This window comes from Salmo trutta, chromosome 31, assembly GCF_901001165.1.
Source record: "Salmo trutta chromosome 31, fSalTru1.1, whole genome shotgun sequence".
In the NCBI taxonomy this organism is placed as follows: domain Eukaryota; kingdom Metazoa; phylum Chordata; class Actinopteri; order Salmoniformes; family Salmonidae; genus Salmo; species Salmo trutta.
Genome location: NC_042987.1, coordinates 43,837,679 through 43,859,224, shown reverse-complemented (window position 1 = coordinate 43,859,224; position 21,546 = coordinate 43,837,679). Strand labels below are relative to the sequence as shown.

The 21,546-nt window shown below is 43.7% G+C and overlaps 1 protein-coding gene across 2 annotated transcripts in view; it reads left to right on the top strand.

Annotated features, from left to right (window-relative positions):
* Window positions 1–10,942, top strand: part of LOC115170249 (pituitary adenylate cyclase-activating polypeptide type I receptor) — an 83,056-nt gene extending 72,114 nt beyond the window's left edge. For both annotated transcript variants that reach the window (XM_029726647.1, XM_029726646.1), the window contains 3 exons: window positions 8,782–8,911; window positions 9,570–9,611; window positions 9,881–10,942. In XM_029726647.1, the coding sequence (XP_029582507.1) occupies window positions 8,782–8,911; window positions 9,570–9,611; window positions 9,881–10,099 (391 nt within the window). In that variant the 3' untranslated portion in view covers window positions 10,100–10,942. The remainder of the gene's footprint in view (window positions 1–8,781; window positions 8,912–9,569; window positions 9,612–9,880) is intronic.
* Window positions 10,943–21,546: the final 10,604 nt, after the last annotated feature.

The following is a 21,546-nucleotide window of genomic DNA, read 5'->3' as shown; positions in this document are numbered from 1 at the left end:
ACATGTCAAACGATGTATATAATCAATCTTTAGGATGTTTTTATCATAAATCTTCAATAATATTCCAACCTGACAATTCCGTTGTCATTAGAAAGGAAAGGGAACGGAGCTCGCGCTCACGGCTGTGCGCGATAAACAACTAAAGGCTTTCAGCTGAGCCACCTGCTTAGAGTGGTCTCATTCTCTCCCCTTTCACAATAGAAGCCTGAAACAACTTTCTAAAGACTGTTGACATCTAGTAGAAGCCTTAGGAAGTGCAATCTGACACCATAGACACAGGATATTGGAAAGGCAATCACTTCAACTACAAACCTCAGATTTCCCACTTCCTGGTTGGATTTGTCTCAGGTTTTTGCCTGCCATATGAGTTCTGTTATACACAGACATTATTTTAACAGTTTTGGAAACTTTAGTGTTTTCTATCTAAATCTACTAATAATATGCATATCCTAGCTTCTAGGCCTGAGTAGCAGGCAATTTACTCTGGGCACGCTTTTCATCCAAAATTCCGAATGCTGCCCCCTATCCTAGTGAGGTTAACTGATTTTTGTACTTTGACGTCCTTGGGTAGGCGGAGGGAGTCTGGAAGGGCATCTAGGAATCTTTGGGTTGTCCGAGAATTTATAACACAACTTTTGATGATCCTTGGTTGGGGTCTGAGCAGATTATTTGTTGCGATTGCAAACGTAATAAAATGGTGGTCCGATAGTCCAGGATTATGAGAAAAAATATTAAGATCCACAACATTTATTCCACAGGACAAAACTAGTTCCAGAGTATGACTGTGGCAGTGAGTAGGTCCAGGGACATGTTGGACAAAACCCACTGAGTCGATGATGGCTCCAAAAGCCTTTTGGAGTGGGTCTGTGGACTTTTCCATGTGAATATTAAAGTCCCAAAAATGTGAATATTATATGCCATGACTACAAGGTCTGATAGGAATTCAGGGAACTCAGTGAGGAACTCTGTATATGGCCCAGGAGGCCTGTGAACAGTAGCTATAAATGTCACATTCTTCTTCATCAGACGATAAAGATAAATCAATGTCGGACCAAAACGCAGCGGGATCATGTGCACTCATCTTCTTTATTAATAGGACAAAGAAGGAAAAACCAAAATAAACACGTACACAAAAAGACACAATGACGAATAACAGTCTGTTAAGGCACAAGGCTATACACAGAACAATCTCCCACAAAACACAAACACATACCTATATATAGGACTCTCAATCAGAGGCAACTAGAAACACCTGCCTCCAATTGAGAGTCCAACACCCAATGACCTAAACAAAGAAATACTAATACTAGAATGAACATAGCCCAAAACCCAGAAATAATAAATCACACACCCTTCTAAACAACCAACCACCCCGAACCACATAAAACAAATACCCCCTGCCACGTCCTGACCAAACTACAATACAAATAACCCTTATACTGGTCAGGACGTGACAATAAAAAGTGATTGAGTAGGCTGCATAGATTTCATGACTAGAAGCTCAAAAGATGAAAACGTAATTTTTTTTGGGGGGGGGGAATTGAAATTTGCTATCATAAATGTTAGCAACACCTCCACCTTTGCGGGATGCGCGGGGGATATGGTCACTAGTGTAACCAGGAGGAGAGGCCTCATTTAACACAGTAAATTCATCAGGCTTAAGTCATGTTTCAGTCAGGCCAATCACATCAAGATTATGATCAGTGATCAGTGATTAGTTAATTGACTTTAACTGCCTTTGAAGAGAGGGATCTAACATTAAGTAGTCCTATTTTGAGATGTGAGGTATCACAATCTCTTTCAATAATGGCAGGAATGGAGGAGGTCTTTTTTCTAGTGAGATTGCTAAGGCGAACACCGCCATGTTTAGTTTTGCCCAACCTAGGTCGAGGCACAGACACGGTCTCAATGGGGACAGCTGAGCTGACTACACTGACTGTGCTAGTGGCAGACTCCACTAAGCTGGCAGGCTGGCTAACAGCCTGCAGCCTGGCCTGCACCCTATTTCATTATGGAGCTAGGGGAGTTAGAGCCCTGTCTATGTTTGTAGATAAGATGAGAGCACCCCTCCAGCTAGGATGGAGTCCGTCACTCCTCAGCAGGCCAGGCTTGGTCCTGTTTGTGGGTGAGTCCCAGAAAGAGGGCCAATTATCTACAAATTCTATCTTTTGGGAGGGGCAGAAAACAGTTTTCAACCAGCGATTGAGTTGTGAGACTCTGCTGTAGAGCTCATCACTCCCCCTAACTGGGAGGGGGCCAGAGACAATTACTCGATGCCCACACATCTTTCTAGCTGATTTACACACTGAAGCTATGTTGCGCTTGGTGACCTCTGACTGTTTCATCCTAACATCGTTGGTGCCGACGTGGATAACAATATCTCTATACTCTCTACACTCGCCAGTTTTAGCTTTAGACAGCACCATCTTCAGATTAGCCTTAACATCGGTAGCCCTGCCTCCTGGTAAACAGTGTATGATCGCTGGATGATTCGTTTTAAGTCTAATACTGCGGGTAATGGAGTGGCCAATGACTAGGGTTTTCAATTTGTCAGAGCTAATGGTGGGAGGCTTCGGCGTCTCAGACCCCGTAACGGAAGGAGTAGAGGCCAGAGAAGGCTCGGCCTCTGACTCCGACCCGCTGCTTAATGGGGAGAACTGGTTGAAAGTTTCTGTCGGCTGAATGAGCGACACCGGTTGAGCATTCCTACAGCGTTTCCCTCCAGAAGCCATGAGAAAGTTGTCTGGCGACGGGGGCTGCGCGAGGGGATTTATACTAACGTTACTATCTGTACTTACTGGTGGCACAGACGCTGTTTCATGCTTTCCTACACTTAAATTACCCTACACTTAAATTACCCTTGCCTAACGATTGCGTCTGAAGCTGGGCTTGCAGCACAGCTATCCTCACCGTAAGGTGATCGTTCTCCTGTATATTATGAGAACAGCGACTGCAATTAGAAGGCATCATGTTAATGTTACTACTTAGCTTCGGCTGGTGGAGGTCCTGACGAACCAGATAAAACCTTACGAGGTGAAAAAGTTAAATGAAAAAAAGTCAAGTGAGGGAAAAACTAAAAATATAAACAGTAATTAAAAAGTAAAAACCATCAAGTTGTCAGGTAGCAAAGTAAGGTTAGTTCTAGTTGGCATATTGGAAATGAGCAAGCAGCAAGCGCAAGCAAGATGACAGAGGCTTTGCGTTGAGAGCCACTGTAATATCTAACAATTCACAACAAAACACAAATCTAAAAGAAAAATAATGGAATTAAGATATATATAAATATTAGGACGAGCAATGTCGGAGTCCGCAGTATAAATATATACAGTACCAGTCAAAAGTGTGGAGACACTTACTCATTCATTTTTTTTTCTTTATTTTTTACTGTTTTCTTCATTGTAGAATAATAGTGAAGACATCACAACTATGAAATTACAGATGTGGAATCATGTAGTAACCAAAAAAGTGTTAAACAAATCAAAATATATTAAATATTTGAGATTCTTCAAAGTAGCCGCTCTTGGCATTCTCTCAACCAGCTACACCTGGAATGCTTTTGCAACAATCTTGAAGGAGTTCCCACATATACTGAGCACTTGTTGGCTGCTTTTCCTTCACTCTGCGGTCCAACTCATCCCAAACCATCTCAATTGGGTTGAGGTCGAGTGATTGTGGAGGCCAGGTCATCTGATGCAGCACTCCATCACTCTCCTTCTTGGTCAAATAGCCCTTACACAGGTCATTGTCCTGTGGAAAAACAAATGATAGTCCCACTAAGCCCGAACCAGATGGGATGGTGTATCGCTGCAGAATGCTGTGGTAGCCATGCTGGTTAAGTGTGCCTTGATTTCTAAATAAATCACACAGTGTCACCAGCAAAGCACCATCACACTTCCTCCTCCATGCTTCACAGTGGGAACCACACATGCGGTGATCATCCGTTCACCTACTCTGTGTGGGAACCAAAAATCATCAGACCAAAGGACAGATTTCCACCGGTCTAATGTCCATTGCTCGTGTTTCTTGGCCCAAGCAAGTCTCTTCTTCTATTTGTGTCCTTTAGTAGTGGTTTCTTTGCAGAAATTCGACCATGAAGGCCTGATTCACACAGTCTCCTCGGAACAGTTGTCACAACCTTGTCACAACACAACTGATTGGCTCAAGCATTTTAAGAAGGTGACTACCTCATGAAGCTGGTTGAGAGAATGCCAAGGGTTTGCAAAGCAGTCATCAAGGCAAAGGGTGACTACTTTGAAGAATCTCAAATATAAAATATATTTTGATTTGTTTAACACTTTTTTGGTTACTACATGATTCCATGTGTGTCACATAGAGTAGGCTAAACTGAATACAACAGGTGTAGACCTCACAGTGAAATGCTGAATACAACAGGGTAGACCTCACAGTTAAATGCTGAATACAACAGGTGTAGGTAGACCTCACAGTGAAATGCTTACTGACAAGCCCTTAACCAACAATGCAGTTGTAAGAAAAGTAAGTGTTAAGTAATAAAAATGAAAAAAAAAGTCACAAATAATTAAGGAGCAGCGGTAAAATAACAATAACGAGACTATATACAGGGGTACCGGTACAGAGTCAATGTGGAGGCTATATACAGGGGTACCGGTACAGAGTCAATGTGGAGGCTATATACAGGGGGTACCGGTACTGAGTCAATGTGGAGGCTATATACAGGGGGTACCGGTACGGAGTCAATGTGGAGGCTACATACAGGGGGTACCGGTACAGAGTCAATGTGTAGGGGCACCGGTTAGTCAAGGTAATTGACGTAATATGTACATGTAGGTAGAGTTAAAGTGACTATGCATAGATAATAACAGAGTAGCAGCGATGTAAAAGAGGGGGGGTGGGGGCAATGCAAATAGTCTGGGTAGCCATTTGATTAGCTGTTCAGGAGTCTTACGGCTTGCGGGTAGAAGCTGTTAAGAAGCCTCTTGGACCTAGACTTACATTTTTTACATTTTAGTCATTTAGCAGACGCTCTTAACCAGAGCGACTTACAGTAGTGATTACATACATATCATACATGATTTTTTTATTTTTTATTATTTTTATTTTTTTTGTACTGGCCCCCCGTGCGAATCAAACCCACAACCCTGGCTTTGCACACACCATGCTGGCGTTGCAAACACCATGCTCTACCAACTGAGCCACAGGGAAGGCTTGGCACTCCGGTACCGCTTGCCATGCAGTAGCAGAGAGAACAGTCTATGACTTCGGTGACTGGAGTCTTTGACCATTTTTTGGGCATTCCTCTGACACCGCCTAGTATATAGGTCCTGGATGACAGGAAGCTTGGCCCCAGTGATGTACTGGGCCGTTCGCACTACCCTCTGTAGCGCCTTGCGGTCGGAGGCCGAGCAGTTGCCGTAACAGGCAGTGATGCAACCAGCCAGGATGCTCTCGATGGTGCAGCTGTAGAAATGTTTGAGAATCTGAGGACCCATGCCAAATATTTTTAGTCTCCTGTTGGGGAATAGGCTTTGTTGTTTCCTCTTCACGACTGTCTTGGTGTGTTTTGTACCATGATAGTTTGTTGTTAATGTGGACACAAAGAAACTTGAAGCTCTCAACCTGCTCCACTACAGCCCTGTCGATGAGAATGGGAGAGTGCTTGGTCCTCCTTTTCTTGTAGTCCACAATCATCTCCTTTGTCTTGATCATGTTGAGGTTGTTGTCCTGGTACCACACGGCCAGGTCTCTGACCTACTCCCTATAGGCTATGTCTTATCGTTGTCGGTGATCAGACCTACTACTGTTGTGTCATCTGAAAGCGTAATGATTGAGTTGGAGGCGTGCCTGGCCATGCAGTCATGAGTGAACAGGAGTGGACTGAGCACGCACCCTTGTGGGGCCCCTGTGTTGAGGAATAGTGAAGTGGTGGCGGCCCATCAGGAAGTCCAGGACCCAGTTGCAGAGGGTGGAGTTCAGACCCAGGGCCTTGACCTTAATGATGAGCTTGTAGGGGACTATGGTGTTGAAGGCTGAGCTGAAGTCAATGAACAGCATTCTTACATAGGTATTCCACTTGTCCAGATGGGATAGGGCAGTGTACAATACGGTGGCGAATGCATCATCTGTGGATCTATTGGGGCGGTATGCAAATTGTAGTGGGTCTAGGGTGCCTCTCAAAGCACGTCATGATGACAGAAGTGAGTGTAAATGGGGCGATAGGCATTTAGTTCAGTTACCTTTTGCTTTTCTTGGGTACAGGAACGATGGTGGACATATTGATGCAAGTGTGGACAGCAGACTGGGATAGGGAGAGATTGAATATATCTGTAAACACACCAACCAGCTGGTCTGCGCATTCTCTGAGGACGTGGCTAGGGATGCCGTCTGGGCCGGCAGCCTTGCGCGGGTTAACACTCTTAAGTGTCTTACTCACATTGGCCATGCAGAACGAGAGCCCACAGTCTTCGGGAGTGGCCCGCGTCGGTGGCACTGTGTTATCCTCAAAGCAAGCGAAGAAGGAGTTTAGCTTGTCCGGGAGCATGACGTCGGCGTCCGCGAAGTGGCTGGTTTTCCCTTTGTAATCCGTGATTGTCTGGAGTCTCTGCCTCCTAGGTCTCGTGTCTGAGCCGTTGAATTGCCACTCCACTTTATCTCTATACTGACGTTTTGCCTGTTTTTTTTTATTGCCTTACGGACTGTTTGTATTCAACCATGTTCTCAGTCTCCGTTAAATGCAATTGTTAGCGCTTTCAGTTTTGCGCGAATGCTGCCATCTATCCACAGTTTCTGGTTTGGGTAGGTTTTAATAGTCACAGTGGGAACAGCATCCCCTATACACTTCCTGATGAACTCAGTCACTGTGTCAGTGTACACGTCAATGTTATTCTCAGAAGAAAACCCGGAGTGTTTTACTTGCTATATTGTATTTACTTCGCCACCATGGCCTATTTATTGCCTTTACCTCCTTTATCTCACCTCATTTACTCACAATGTATATAGACTTATTTTTCTACTGTATTATTGACTGTATGTTTGTTTTACTCCATGTGTATCTCTGTGTTGTTGTATGTTGTCGAGCTGCTTTGGTTTATCTTGGCCAGGTCGCAATTGTAAATGAGAACTTGTTCTCAACTTGCCTACCTGGTTAAATAAAGGTGAAATAAATACAAATAAATTAAAAATCTTGAATGTTATTTTGTAGTAGTGTGAGTCAGGTTGTAGTAGTGTTGTTGTCAGGAGGATGTCTGAGGGTTAGTCAGGTTGTAGTAGTGTTGTTGTCAGGAGGATGTCTGAGGGTTAGTCAGGTTGTAGTAGTGTTGTTGTCAGGAGGATGTCTGAGGGTTAGTCAGGTTGTAGTAGTGTTGTTGTCAGGAGGATGTCTGAGTCAGGTTGTAGTAGTGTTGTTGTCTGGAGGATGTCTGAGGGTTAGTCAGGTTGTAGTAGTGTTGTTGTCTGGAGGATGTCTGAGTCAGGTTGTAGTAGTGTTGTTGTCTGGAGGATGTCTGAGGGTTAGTCAGGTTGTAGTAGTGTTGTTGTCAGGAGGATGTCTGAGTCAGGTTGTAGTAGTGTTGTTGTCTGGAGGATGTTGTCTGGAGGATGTCTGAGTCAGGTTGTAGTAGTGTTGTTGTCTGGAGGATGTTGTCAGGAGGATGTCTGAGTCAGGTTGTAGTAGTGTTGTTGTCTGGAGGATGTCTGAGTCAGGTTGTAGTAGTGTTGTTATCAGGTTGTAGTAGTGTTGTTGTCTGGAGGATGTTGTCTGGAGGATGTCTGAGTCAGGTTGTAGTAGTGTTGTTGTCAGGAGGATGTTGTCTGGAGGATGTCTGAGTCAGGTTGTAGTAGTGTTGTTGTCTGGAGGATGTCTGAGTCAGGTTGTAGTAGTGTTGTTGTCTGGAGGATGTCTGAGTCAGGTTGTAGTAGTGTTGTTGTCAGGAGGATGTCTGAGTCAGGTTGTAGTAGTGTTGTTGTCTGGAGGATGTCTGAGTCAGGTTGTAGTAGTGTTGTTGTCTGGAGGATGTTGTCTGGAGGATGTCTGAGTCAGGTTGTAGTAGTGTTGTTGTCTGGAGGATGTCTGAGTCAGGTTGTAGTAGTGTTGTTGTCTGGAGGATGTCTGAGTCAGGTTGTAGTAGTGTTGTTGTCTGGAGGATGTCTGAGGGTTAGTCAGGTTGTAGTAGTGTTGTTGTCTGGAGGATGTCTGAGTCAGGTTGTAGTAGTGTTATTATCAGGTTGTAGTAGTGTTGTTGTCTGGAGGATGTCTGAGTCAGGTTGTAGTAGTGTTGTTGTCTGGAGGATATATAATGTTGCCTGTTAGTTGTTTTTGTTGTGTGTTGGTTTCACTTAGGTTGTGACAGGAATGTATTGGTTGTTCTACGGTTGTAAGAGTGTTGTATGGTTGTTGTTCTAAGGTTGTTACAGTGTAGTGTGGTGTATTAGTTGTTCTAAGGTTTCTGCTGTAATGTGTATGTTGTGTGTTGGTTATTCTAAGGTTTCTGCTGCAATGTGTATGTTGTGTATTGGTTATTCTAAGGTTTCTGCTGTAATGTGTATGTTGTGTATTGGTTATTCTAAGGTTTCTGCTGTAATGTGTATGTTGTGTATTGGTTATTCAAAGGTTGTAACAGTGATGTGTGTTGGTTTTGTTATAGTTGTATTAGTTGTTCTAAGGTTGAAACCATGTAATATTGTGTATTGGTTTTTCTAAGGTTGAAACAGTATAACGTTGTGTATTTGTTGTTCTAAGGTTGTGACAATGTTGTGTATTGGTTTTTGTATAAGTAGTAACAATTTATGATATGTTGTTGTTGTCAGGCGCCTGGCTCGGTCCACCCTTTTACTCATCCCCCTCTTCGGGATCCACTACACTGTGTTTGCCTTCTCACCAGAGGACGTCAGCAAGAACGAAAGGCTGGTGTTTGAGCTGGGCCTGGGATCTTTCCAGGTAACACACTCGCTTCTAAGACTCAAATCAAATTAAATCAAATGGTATTTATCACGTACACATGGTTAGCAGGTGTTAATGCGAGTGTAGCGAAATGCTTGTGCTTCTAGTTCCGACCATGCAGTATAATCTAACAAGTAATATAACCTACCAATTCCACAACTACCTTATACACACAAGTGTAAAGGAATGAATACGAATATGTTCATATAAATATATAAATGAGTGATGGCCGAACGGCATAGGCAAGATGTAATAGATGGTATAGAGTACAGTATATACATATGAGATGAGTAATGTAGGGTATGTAAACATTATATGAAGTGGCATTGTTTAAAGTGGCTAGTGATACATTACATCAAGATGGCAAGATGCAGTAGATGGTATAGAGTACAGTATATACATATGAGATGAGCAATGTAGGGTATGTAAACACTATATGAAGTGACATTGTTTAAAGTGGTTAGTGATAGATTTAATTACATCAGATGGCAAGATGCAGTAGATGGTATAGAGTACAGTATATACATATGAGATGAGTAATGCAGGGTATGTAAACATTATATGTGGGTTAGTATGATAGCAGTAACTCTGAGAGCATTGTTGAAAAGTCCAATCGAACTGCTCATCTCTCCTCTCTTCTTCTTGTCCTTTCCAGGGTTTTGTTGTGGCTGTCCTCTATTGTTTTCTCAATGGAGAGGTAGGAGGCTTCTTTACCCTCTCTAGACATGGCGTCTGATGGGAATGTTGATTATAGCCCAGTGTCATTGGACTAGACTGTTTACATTATAACTCTGTTATTGTTTAGTAACCACCTAGTGGACTAGACTGTTTACATTATAACTCTGTTATTGTTTAGTAACCACCTAGTGGACTAGACTGTTTACATTATAACTCTGTTATTGTTTAGTAACCACCTAGTGGACTAGACTGTTTACATTATAACTCTGTTATTGTCTGTTATTCCAGGTGCAGTCTGAGATCAAGAGGAAGTGGCATAGCTGGAGGAGGAACCGGTACTTTACCGTGAATCTGAAGCACCAGCAGCGCCACCCGTCCCTGGTCAGCAGCGGGGCCAACGGGGGAACACAGCTCTCCATGCTCAGTTCCAAGAGCTCCTCCGCCTTACAGATACGCATGGGGGGCCCCCTGGCCGAGACGCCGTCCACACTCAGCCTGCCCACCTGATTGGCTCAAACCCCTTGCCAAGACGCCGTCCACACTCAGCCTGCCCACCTGATTGGCTGAGACACCTAGCTGAGACCTCGCCCACCCTTAAGCAGAACACCTGATTGGCTGAGACCCCACTGGCCCACCGGATTGTGTAATTGGCTCAGACCCCTCACCAACCAATTATCTTCCAGGACAATTCAGATCCATGTTCTTTAGTTATCTTCAGAAAAGAAGAAGAGTTGATGCTCTTTTACAACTAATATGTTCAAACATAGAGTAACTAACTCCTCCCACTAGCCAGGCTCTCTCATAGAGTAACTAACTCCTCCCACTAGCCAGGCTCTCTCATAGAGTAACTAACTCCTCCCACTAGCCAGGCTCTCTCATAGAGTAACTAACTCCTCCCACTAGCCAGGCTCTCTCATAGAGTAACTAACTCCTCCCACTAGCCAGGCTCTCTCATAGAGTAACTAACTCCTCCCACTAGCCAGGCTCTCTCATAGAGTAACTAACTCCTCCCACTAGCCAGGCTCTCTCATAGAGTAACTAACTCCTCCCACTAGCCAGGCCCCTCCCATAGAGTAACTAACTCCTCCCACTAGCCAGGCTCTCTCATATAATGTCAGATTAATGTATTCTTTGACATGAACAATATATTCACCAAATAATGTCAATATTGGGGGGGGAAAAAATTGTAAAATGTGATGCCATATTGTGTCTTTCGCTGTTATTCTACATCATGTAGATATTGTGCCATACAGGTTGTCTCCTCTGACACAGAGCCATATACACAGTATAGCTCCAGAGCCATATATACAGTATATCTCCAGAGCCATATATTTAATGGGGTTCTAACATGGCTGTTATAGAATGTTGTAGTGTCATGTTAATGGGGTTGTAACATAGCTGTTATAGAATGTTGCAGTGTCATGTTAATGGGGTTCTAACATGGCTGTTATAGAATGTTGCAGTGTCATGTTAATGGGGTTCTAACAAGGCTGTTATAGAATGTTTTAGTGTTAATGGGGTTCTAACATGGCTGTTATAGAATGTTGTAGTGTCATGTCAATGGGGTTCTAACATGGCTGTTATAGAATGTTGTCGTGTTAATGGGGTTCTAACATGGCTGTTATAGAATGTTGTAGTGCCATGTTAATGGGGAGTTAACATGGCTGTTATAGAATGTTGTAGTGTCGTGTTAATGGGGTTCTAACATGGCTGTTATAGAATGTTGTCGTGTTAATGGGGTTCTAACATGGCTGTTATAGAATGTTGTAGTGTGATGTTAATGGGGTTCTAACATGGCTGTTATAGAATGTTGTAGTGTCGTGTTAATGGGGTTCTAACATGGCTGTTATAGAATGTTGTAGTGTGATGTTAATGGGGTTCTAACATGGCTGTTATAGAATGTTGTAGTGTCATGTTAATGGGGTTCTAACATGGCTGTTATAGAATGTTGTAGTGTCATGTTAATGGGGAGTTAACATGGCTGTTATAGAATGTTGTAGTGTCATGTTAATGGGGTTCTAACATGGCTGTTATAGAATGTTGTTGTGTCGTGTTAATGGGGAGTTAACATGGCTGTTATAGAATGTTGTAGTGTCATGTTAATGGGGTTCTAACATGGCTGTTATAGAATGTTGTTGTGTCGTGTTAATGGGGAGTTAACATGACTGTTATAGAATGTTGTAGTGTCATGTTAATGGGGTTCTAACATGGCTGTTATAGAATGTTGTTGTGTCGTGTTAATGGGGAGTTAACATGGCTGTTATAGAATGTTGTAGTGTCATGTTAATGGGTTTCTAACATGGCTGTTATATAATGTTGTTGTGTCGTGTTAATGGGGAGTTAACATAGCTGTTATAGAATGTCATAATGCAGAAACCTTGATTGCTCTAACTCTCTACAATGTAAATGCATGTCTCTAACTCTCTACAATGTAAATGCATGTCTCTAACTCTCTACAATGTAAATGCATGGCTATAAGTCTCTACATTCTAAATACATGGCTCTGGATATTTCTATCTATGACCAGGCTCCAGAGAGACCAACTATAGCTCTGATATGACCAGGCTCCAGAGAGACCAACTATAGCTCTGATATGACCAGGCTCCAGAGAGACCAACTATAGCTCTGATATGACCAGGCTCCAGAGAGAGACCAACTATAGCTCTGATATGACCAGGCTCCAGAGAGAGACCAACTATAGCTCTGATATGACCAGGCTCCAGAGAGAGACCAACTATAGCTCTGATATGACCAGGCTCCAGAGATAGACCAACTATAGCTCTGATATGACCAGGCTCCAGAGAGAGACCAACTATAGCTCTGATATGACCAGGCTCCAGAGAGACCAACTATAGCTCTGATATGACCAGGCTCCAGAGAGACCAACTATAGCTCTGATATGACCAGGCTCCAGAGAGAGACCAACTATAGCTCTGATATGACCAGGCTCCAGAGAGAGACCAACTATAGCTCTGATATGACCAGGCTTCAGAGAGAGACCAACTATAGCTCTGATATGACCAGGCTCCAGAGAGACCAACTATAGCTCTGATATGACCAGGCTCCAGAGAGACCAACTATAGCTCTGATATGACCAGGCTCCAGAGAGACCAACTATAGCTCTGATATGACCAGGCTCCAGAGAGACCAACTATAGCTCTGATATGACCAGGCTCCAGAGAGAGACCAACTATAGCTCTGATATGACCAGGCTCCAGAGAGACCAACTATAGCTCTGATATGACCAGGCTCCAGAGAGAGACCAACTATAGCTCTGATATGACCAGGCTCCAGAGAGAGACCAACTATAGCTCTGATATGACCAGGCTCCAGAGAGAGACCAACTATAGCTCTGATATGACCAGGCTCCAGAGAGAGACCAACTATAGCTCTGATATGACCAGGCTTCAGAGAGAGACCAACTATAGCTCTGATATGACCAGGCTCCAGAGAGACCAACTATAGCTCTGATATGACCAGGCTCCAGAGAGACCAACTATAGCTCTGATATGACCAGGCTCCAGAGAGACCAACTATAGCTCTGATATGACCAGGCTCCAGAGAGAGACCAACTATAGCTCTGATATGACTAGGCTCCAGAGAGACCAACTATAGCTCTGATATGACTAGGCTCCAGAGAGACCAACTATAGCTCTGATATGACCAGGCTCCAGAGAGACCAACTATAGCTCTGATATGACCAGGCTCCAGAGAGACCAACTATAGCTCTGATATGACCAGGCTCCAGAGAGACCAACTATAGCTCTGATATGACCAGGCTCCAGAGAGAGACCAACTATAGCTCTGATATGACCAGGCTTCAGAGAGACCAACTATAGCTCTGATATGACCAGGCTCCAGAGAGACCAACTATAGCTCTGATATGACCAGGCTCCAGAGAGACCAACTATAGCTCTGATATGACCAGGCTCCAGAGAGACCAACTATAGCTCTGATATGACCAGGCTCCAGAGAGACCAACTATAGCTCTGATATGACCAGGCTCCAGAGAGAGACCAACTATAGCTCTGATATGACCAGGCTCCAGAGAGACCAACTATAGCTCTGATATGACCAGGCTCCAGAGAGACCAACTATAGCTCTGATATGACCAGGCTCCAGAGAGACCAACTATAGCTCTGATATGACCAGGCTCCAGAGAGACCAACTATAGCTCTGATATGACCAGGCTCCAGAGAGACCAACTATAGCTCTGATATGACCAGGCTTCAGAGAGAGACCAACCAGATCTCAGACATGTCTGTAAAACGCTTCAGTAACTATTTTAACGTAGATGCTTTATGTCTTTGATAAATAAGGTGGTGAAATGTGGTCCTTTATTTTCTATATCAGCCATCAGTACACAGTATGTCAACACAATGAAAACAGCTCATGGCTCAATGTGGACAAAACATTAAGAACACCCACTCTTTCCATGACATAGACTGACCAGGTGAATCCAGGTGAAAGCTTTGATCCCTTATTGATGTCACTTGTTAAATTCACTTCAAATCAATGAAGATGAGGGGGAGAAGACAGGTTAATAAAGAAGGATTTTTTTAATCCTTGAGACATGGATTGGGTAATGGGTAGGACAAAATATTTAAATGCCTTAGAACGGGGAATGGTAGTAGGTGCCAGGGGTACCGGTTTGAGTGTGTCAAGAACTACAACGCTGCTGGGTTTTTCACGCTCAACACTTTCCAGCGTCTATCAAGAAAGGTCAACCACCCGAAGGACATCCAGCCAACTGGACACAACTGTGGGAAGCATTGGAGTCAACATGGGGCCAGCATCCCTGTGGAACGCTTTCAACACCTTGTATAGTCCATGACCTGATGAATTGAGGCTGTTCTGAGGGCAAAACGAGGTGCAACTCAATATTAGGAAGGTGTACTTAATGTTTGATATACTCAGTGTAGTATGTAATAACTGTTTTTGCTTCTTTGTTTTTCATTTTTACAATTTGAACAGTGTTATGATGTAGTGTTATGATGATCTTAATCAGCGGCGTTAATAAGGACAAAACAAGACGGCGTCGACGAATGGTTGAAAGCAGCGGGGAAGGCTGTGTTCATTTCCTGGTAATTTTCAGACGAATCTCCGTGTTGAATCAGCAGCTTTTATTCAACACCCAGCAGGTGATCTGCTGGACACAGCCGCCGTTCGTTAGGATGTGTGTTGTCCTTCATGATGACATTTCATCTAAAGAACTGGAGTCCTGATCTGTGGAGTTCATCCTGTATTAATTAAGATGGAAATATAAAACATCCTGCGTCTCTTTCTCTTCTACTCTCAAATAGAAATATGGTTTTAGCGTTTATATATTATAATATCAAGCTTATAAATGCTCTTGGTTTAAAAAAATATATATATATGATTTTTATTGAGGAGACCAGGTTGTCCAAATGTATTTTCTTTAATTCGACATTTATAGATTCCCATTCCAAAGTGCCTGTTGGTCACCATACGGCAGAAGGCTGTTGGTCACCATACGACAGAAGGCTATTGGTCACCATAGGACAGAAGGCTGTTGGTCACCATAGGACAGAAGGCTGTTGGTCACCATAGGACAGAAAGGCTGTTGGTCACCATAGGACAGAAGGCTGTTGGTCACCATAGGACAGAAGGCTGTTGGTCACCATAGGACAGAAGGCTGTTGGTCACCATAGGACAGAAGGCTGTTGGTCACCGTACGACAGAAGGCTATTGGTCACCATAGGACAGAAGGCTGTTGGTCACCATATGACAGAAGGCTGTTGGTCACCATAGGACAGAAGGCTGTCGGTCACCATAGGACAGAAGGCTGTTGGTCACCATAGGGCTGTTGGTCACCATAGGGCAGAAGGCTGTTGGTCACCATAGGACAGAAGGCTGTTGGTCACCATAGGACAGAAGGCTGTTGGTCACCATAGGGCTGTTGGTCACCACAGGACAGAAGGCTGTCGGTCACCATAGGACAGAAGGCTGTTGGTCACCATAGGACAGAAGGCTGTTGGTCACCATAGGACAGAAGGCTGTTGGTCACCATAGGACAGAAGGCTGTTGGTCACCATAGGACAGAAGGCTGTTGGTCACCATAGGACAGAAGGCTGTTGGTCACCATAGGGCTGTTGGTCACCATAGGACAGAAGGCTGTTGGTCACCATAGGACAGAAGGCTGTTGGTCACCATAGGACAGAAGGCTGTTGGTCACCATAGGGCAGAAGGCTGTTGGTAACCATAGAACAGAAGGCTGTTGGTCACCATAGGACAGAAGGCTGTTGGTCACCATAGGACAGAAGGCTGTTGGTCACCATAGGGCTGTTGGTCACCATACGGCAGAAGGCTGTTGGTCACCATGGTACAGAAGGCTGTTGGTCACCATACGGCAGAAGGCTGTTGGTCACCATAGGACAGAAGGCTGTTGGTCACCATAGGGCTGTTGGTCACCATAGGGCTGTTGGTCACCATAGGACAGAAGGCTGTTGGTCACCATAGGACAGAAGGCTGTTGGTCACCATAGGGCAGAAGGCTGTTGGTCACCATAGGACAGAAGGCTGTTGGTCACCATAGGGCTGTTGGTCACCATAGGACAGAAGGCTGTTGGTCACCATAGGACAGAAGGCTGTTGGTCACCATAGGGCTGTTGGTCACCATACGACAGAAGGCTCCTAGATGTATCTATTTGCTTCATTTCTGCAAAGAACGTAAAGAGTAGAACACGTTCCTTTCAAATAATGTTTTTTGCTGAAATGATTCCAAATTGTCTGCCAATAAAAAGGACAAAATCTAGAATGGAAATCATAGATCACTGCAGTGTATATAATCGTTGTATCCAAAAATGATTTATTTTCTCTGTATATGAATGTAAAAAATATCTTTATGAACTGAAAAGATATGCTGGTCTGAACTGATGTCATGAAACATGTCTGAACCTTTAGTAGTATTATATATATATACATACTAACCTGTAGTAGTATTATATATATACTAACCTGTAGTAGTATTATATATATAATACTAACCTGTAGTAGTATTATATATAAAATACTAACCTGTAGTAGTATTATATATATATATATATATACTAACCTGTAGTATTATTATATATATACGAACCTTTAGTATTATATATACTAACCTGTAGTATTCAAATCAAATCAAACCTTGTCACGTGCTGAATACAACAGGTGTAGACCTTACCGTGAAATGCTTACTTACAAGCCCTTATCTCTATTTCTTGAACTGAATTGTTGGTTAAGAAAATAATAAAAAGTAACACAATAAAATAGCAATAATGAGGCTGTATACAGGGGGTACCGATACCAAGTCAGTGTGCAGGGGTACAGGTTAGTTGAGGTAATTTGTACATGTAGGTAGGGGTGAAGTGACTATGCATAGATAATAAACAGCGAGTAGCAGCAGTGTAAAAACAAATGAGGTGGGGGGGGCTCAATGTAAATAGTACAGGTGGCCATTTGATTAATTGTGTAGCAGTCTTATGGCTTTGGGGTAGAAGCTGTTAAGGAACCTTTTGGTCCTAGACTTGGCACTCCGGTACCGCTTGCCGTGTGGTAGCAGAGAGAACAGTCTATGACTAGGGTGGCTGGAGTTTTTGACAATTTATGGGGCCTTTCTCTGACACCACCTAGTATATAGGTCCTGGATGGCAGGAAGCTTGGCCCCAGTGATGTACTGGGCCGTACTCATTACCCTCTGTAGCGCCTTACTGTCAGATGCCAAGCACTTGCCATAGCAGACGGTGATGCAACCGGTCAGGATGCTCTCGATGGTGCAGCTGTAGAACTTTTTGAGGATCTGGGTCCCCATGCCAAATCTTTTCAGTCTCCTGAGGGGTAAAAGGTTTTGTCGTGCCCTCTTGACGACTGTCTTGGTGTGTTTGGACCATGATAGTTTGTTGGTGATGTGGACACCAAGGAACTTGAAACTCTCGACCCGCTCCACTCCAGACCTGTCGATATTAATGGGGGCCTGTTCGGCCCACCTTTTCCTGTAGTCCACGATCAGCTCCTTTGTCTTTCTCACATTGAGGGAGAGGTTGTTGTCCTGGCACCACACTGTCAGGTCTCTGACCTCCTCCCTATAGGCTGAGTGAACAGGAAGTACAGGAGGGAACTGATTTATAGCACTATTGGATGAGGGAGAGGTTGTTGTCGTGGCACCACACTGTCAGATCTATGAGCTGTTGCACATGAAAATGTTCATGTTCCAGAAGGAATTTCTGCCCCAAAAAGAACGCATTTTGATCAAAATAATTTTAATAAACGTTCAAATGTCTCTCCTGTGAATTAGTGACATGCGCCTAGTTTCATGAAACAAGTCACATATTTTATATTGAACAAAAATATATATCTATTCTATTGATTTCACAGGACTGGAAATACAGTTGGTCACAGATACCTTTAAATAAAAAGAGTAGGGGGCGTGGATCAGAAAACCAGTCAGTATCTGGTGTGACCACCATTTGCCTCATGCAGCGCTACACATCTCCTTAACATAGAGTTGATCAGGCTGTTGGTTGTGGCCTGTGGAATGTTGTCCCACTCCTCTTCAATGGCCGTATGAAGTTGATGGATGTTGGAGGGAACTGGAACACGCTGTCTAACACATCAATCCAGAGCATCCCAAACATGAGTAGAATAGTACTGATCCTACTATATACTGTCACGGCTGTCGTACGGAAGAGCGGACCAAAGGGCAGCGTGTGTCGTTCCACATTTTATTTACACTGTGAAACTATGCAATACATATAAATAAACTAAAGAACAAACCGTGACACAGAGGTGAAACACACAATTCATGAGCAAATATAGCGTTAATAAACTGCCTCATTTCTGGACCAGTGTGGTCACAGCTCTCCCTACGCTGTGAGTCACGTGGGTCCCGTCAGACAGGCAAACAGAATCAAATTCAAGTCTAATGTTTTTGTTAAAAAAAAAAACTACCCACCATGCCTGGAGTATCCAGCAGACGCTGATACAGACGCCATCTTGACCGTGTCGTTCTGTCTGGTCCACTGAGCCCTCTGGATCACGGTCTCTTTCATGTCCTCCGCATCCTGGTTGGTCAGCCAGATGATGTTCAGCCACTTGGTCATCTGGGCTGCTCTCTCACATTTGACACTGTTGTGAGCACTAAGTATTCAATTCATTATAAATTCTTTTTTAAACAATCAGTTTTTAAAAAATACACAAATCTTTCAACGTGTACCTGGCAAGACTTGGCTACTGCTCAAGTTTGTTGTGTCGCTTGGTGTGTCCACAGTCCTATGTGTGTGTCTTGAGGACCTTTCCTCGTGTATAAAAAAATAGGTGATGTTTACAAAATACTTACTGCGTGTAAGTCTTTCATGTTCTTCTTTAACTTCAGGCTATAGTGTGGGGTGACAGGTAGCCTAGTGGTTAGAGTGTTGGACTAGTAACCGAAAGGTTGCAAAATCGAATCCCCGAGCTGACAAGGTAAAAATCTATTGTTCTACCCCTGAACTGACTTGCCTAGTTAAATAAAGGTAAAAAAATATAAAAGTAAAAGTGTTTCCTGGTCTATCACTTCCTGGTCTATCACTTCCTGGTCTATTCCTTTTGATGCAAAAGAGAGAGGGGGATACCTTGTCAGATGCACAACTAAATGCAGTCAACTGATATGTGTCTTCCGCATTTAACCCAACCCCTCTGAATCAGAGAGGTGCAGGGGGCTGCCTTAATCGACATCCACGGCGCCCGGGGAGCAGTTGTTGTTGGGGGTTAACTGCATTGCTCAAGGGTAGAATGGCAAGTTTTTCCACCTTTGATGGCTCTGGGATTTGAACCAACGACCTTTCAGTTACTGGCCCAATGCTCTTAACCGCTAGGTGGGAGATCTTAAGGAATAATATCACCCACATTTCTAAATGAAATACTTTCAGGGAAAGGTTGATACTGCAGCTACATTATCTCTGTTCCCCTAAATGCCCATGAGCTGATCCCAGCCTCTGTGATGTGTCAGGTTGGTCACAGTGACAGAATATCTGTGCAAATGACCAATAAAGCAAGTATGGTGAAATGAAGGCCAGACTATCTATGGTAGCTGTGCATGTAATGTATCTAGTCCCAAAGTGGCTGAATGGTTCAAAAGAGGCTCTGGGTGAAGTTTAGTCTTTCAAGTTTACATTAAGGTTGTACTATTGGTTATCGATAACAATCTGGAAGACGTAGATGCTGTTTTACACAGGGTCAACAAAAATCAGTGCCCCCAAAGCTTTGTCCCCACTCTCAAAAAGAAATTTATCGCTTCTACTTACGCTCCAACTTTGGAATCAGAGGCCAGGTTTCACTCATTCAGCATATCCTTTACAAAGCCGTCCATTCATTGGCTTTGACCTCTGCATTTAAGTACAGAATAAATAAATGTTAGAAACATAGGTAGCTATACCAGCTTGGCTACATCAAATTTAAGGTAAACTAATGTTAGTCAGCTAACAGAATTTGCATCCATCCTCCTCAACTTCACAAGTCCGGCTAAAGCTGCCATTGTCAGAAATCATTGAAAACCAGTTCAGTAACACTCACTAACTCAATAAATCACCATGCAAGCATGAGATAAGCCTGCCATATAGCTTGGTTAAATTAACCCAGATGGAGAATAAGTCAAATCTAACCATGGTAACTTAACTAACGGGTGAAACAGTGTTCCGAGACAGAAGTCCAGAAGAGAAGTGTCAGTGTCACGGCTGTCTGAAGAATGGGACCAAAGCGCAGCGTGTATTTCGTTCCACATTTTATTTAAACTGTGAAACTATGCAAGACATACAAATAAACGAAATAAACAAAACAACAAACCTGTGACGAAGGGGTGCAACATACACTTACTCAAAATATTCTCCCACAACAACCAGGTGGGAAAAACAACTACTTAAGTATGATCTCCAATTAGAGACAACGATAACCAGCTGTCTCTAATTGGAGATCATCCCAAAAAACAACAACATAGAAATACAGAAACAAGAACATGACAACATGGAAAATCTAAACTAGACACAAACCCATCACACCCTGACCTACTCTACCATAGAAAATAAAAGCTTCTATAGTCAGGACGTGACACTACCCCCCCCCCCCCCCCAAAGTTGCGGACTCCGAACGCAAACATCTAACAAAAAAATATAACAAAAAAGGGAGGGTTAGTGTGGATGTCTAAATGTCGGTGGCGGCTCTGGTGCAGGACGAAAAACCTTCTCATCCCGCGGATCCTCCGGTATCGGAGGCGGTTCAGGTGCAGGACGACGAACCCTCTCCTCCTGCGAATCCAGCATCATAGGAGGCGGCTCCGGTTCGGGGCATAGCCCCCGCTTCTCCCGCTGATCCCTCCGCTTTTGTGTCACCGGACCGTGGTTCATCGCCAGAGGCTCTGGACTGCAGACCACCGCTGTAGACTCTGGATTGCGGACCGTCGCTGAAGACTCTGGACTGCGGACCGTCGCTGAAGACTCTGGACTGCGTCCCGTCGCTGGAGACTCTGGACTGCGGACCGCCACTGAAGACTCTGGACTGCGGGCCGTCTCAGGAGGTTCCGGACTGTAGGCCGTCTCAGGAGGTTCCCGGACTGGGAACTGTCGCCGGAAGCTCTGGACTGGGAACTGTCGATCAACTACTTAAGTATGATCTCCAATTAGAGACAACGATGACCAGCTGCCTCTAATTGGAGATCATCCCCCCAAAAAACATAGAAATACAGAAACAAGAACATGACAACATAGAATATCTAAACGAGACACAACCCCGTCACGCCCTGACCTACTCTACCATAGAAAATAAAAGCTTCTATGGTCAGGACGTGACAGTCAGACTAAGCTACCTAAGGTAGCTAGGTAACTAGCTACATTGAAATAGTTAGCTAGCCAAACATTGACAAAAAAATAAACGTAATAACCCAACCTTAACAACGCAACCTTAACAACCCAACCTTAATAACCC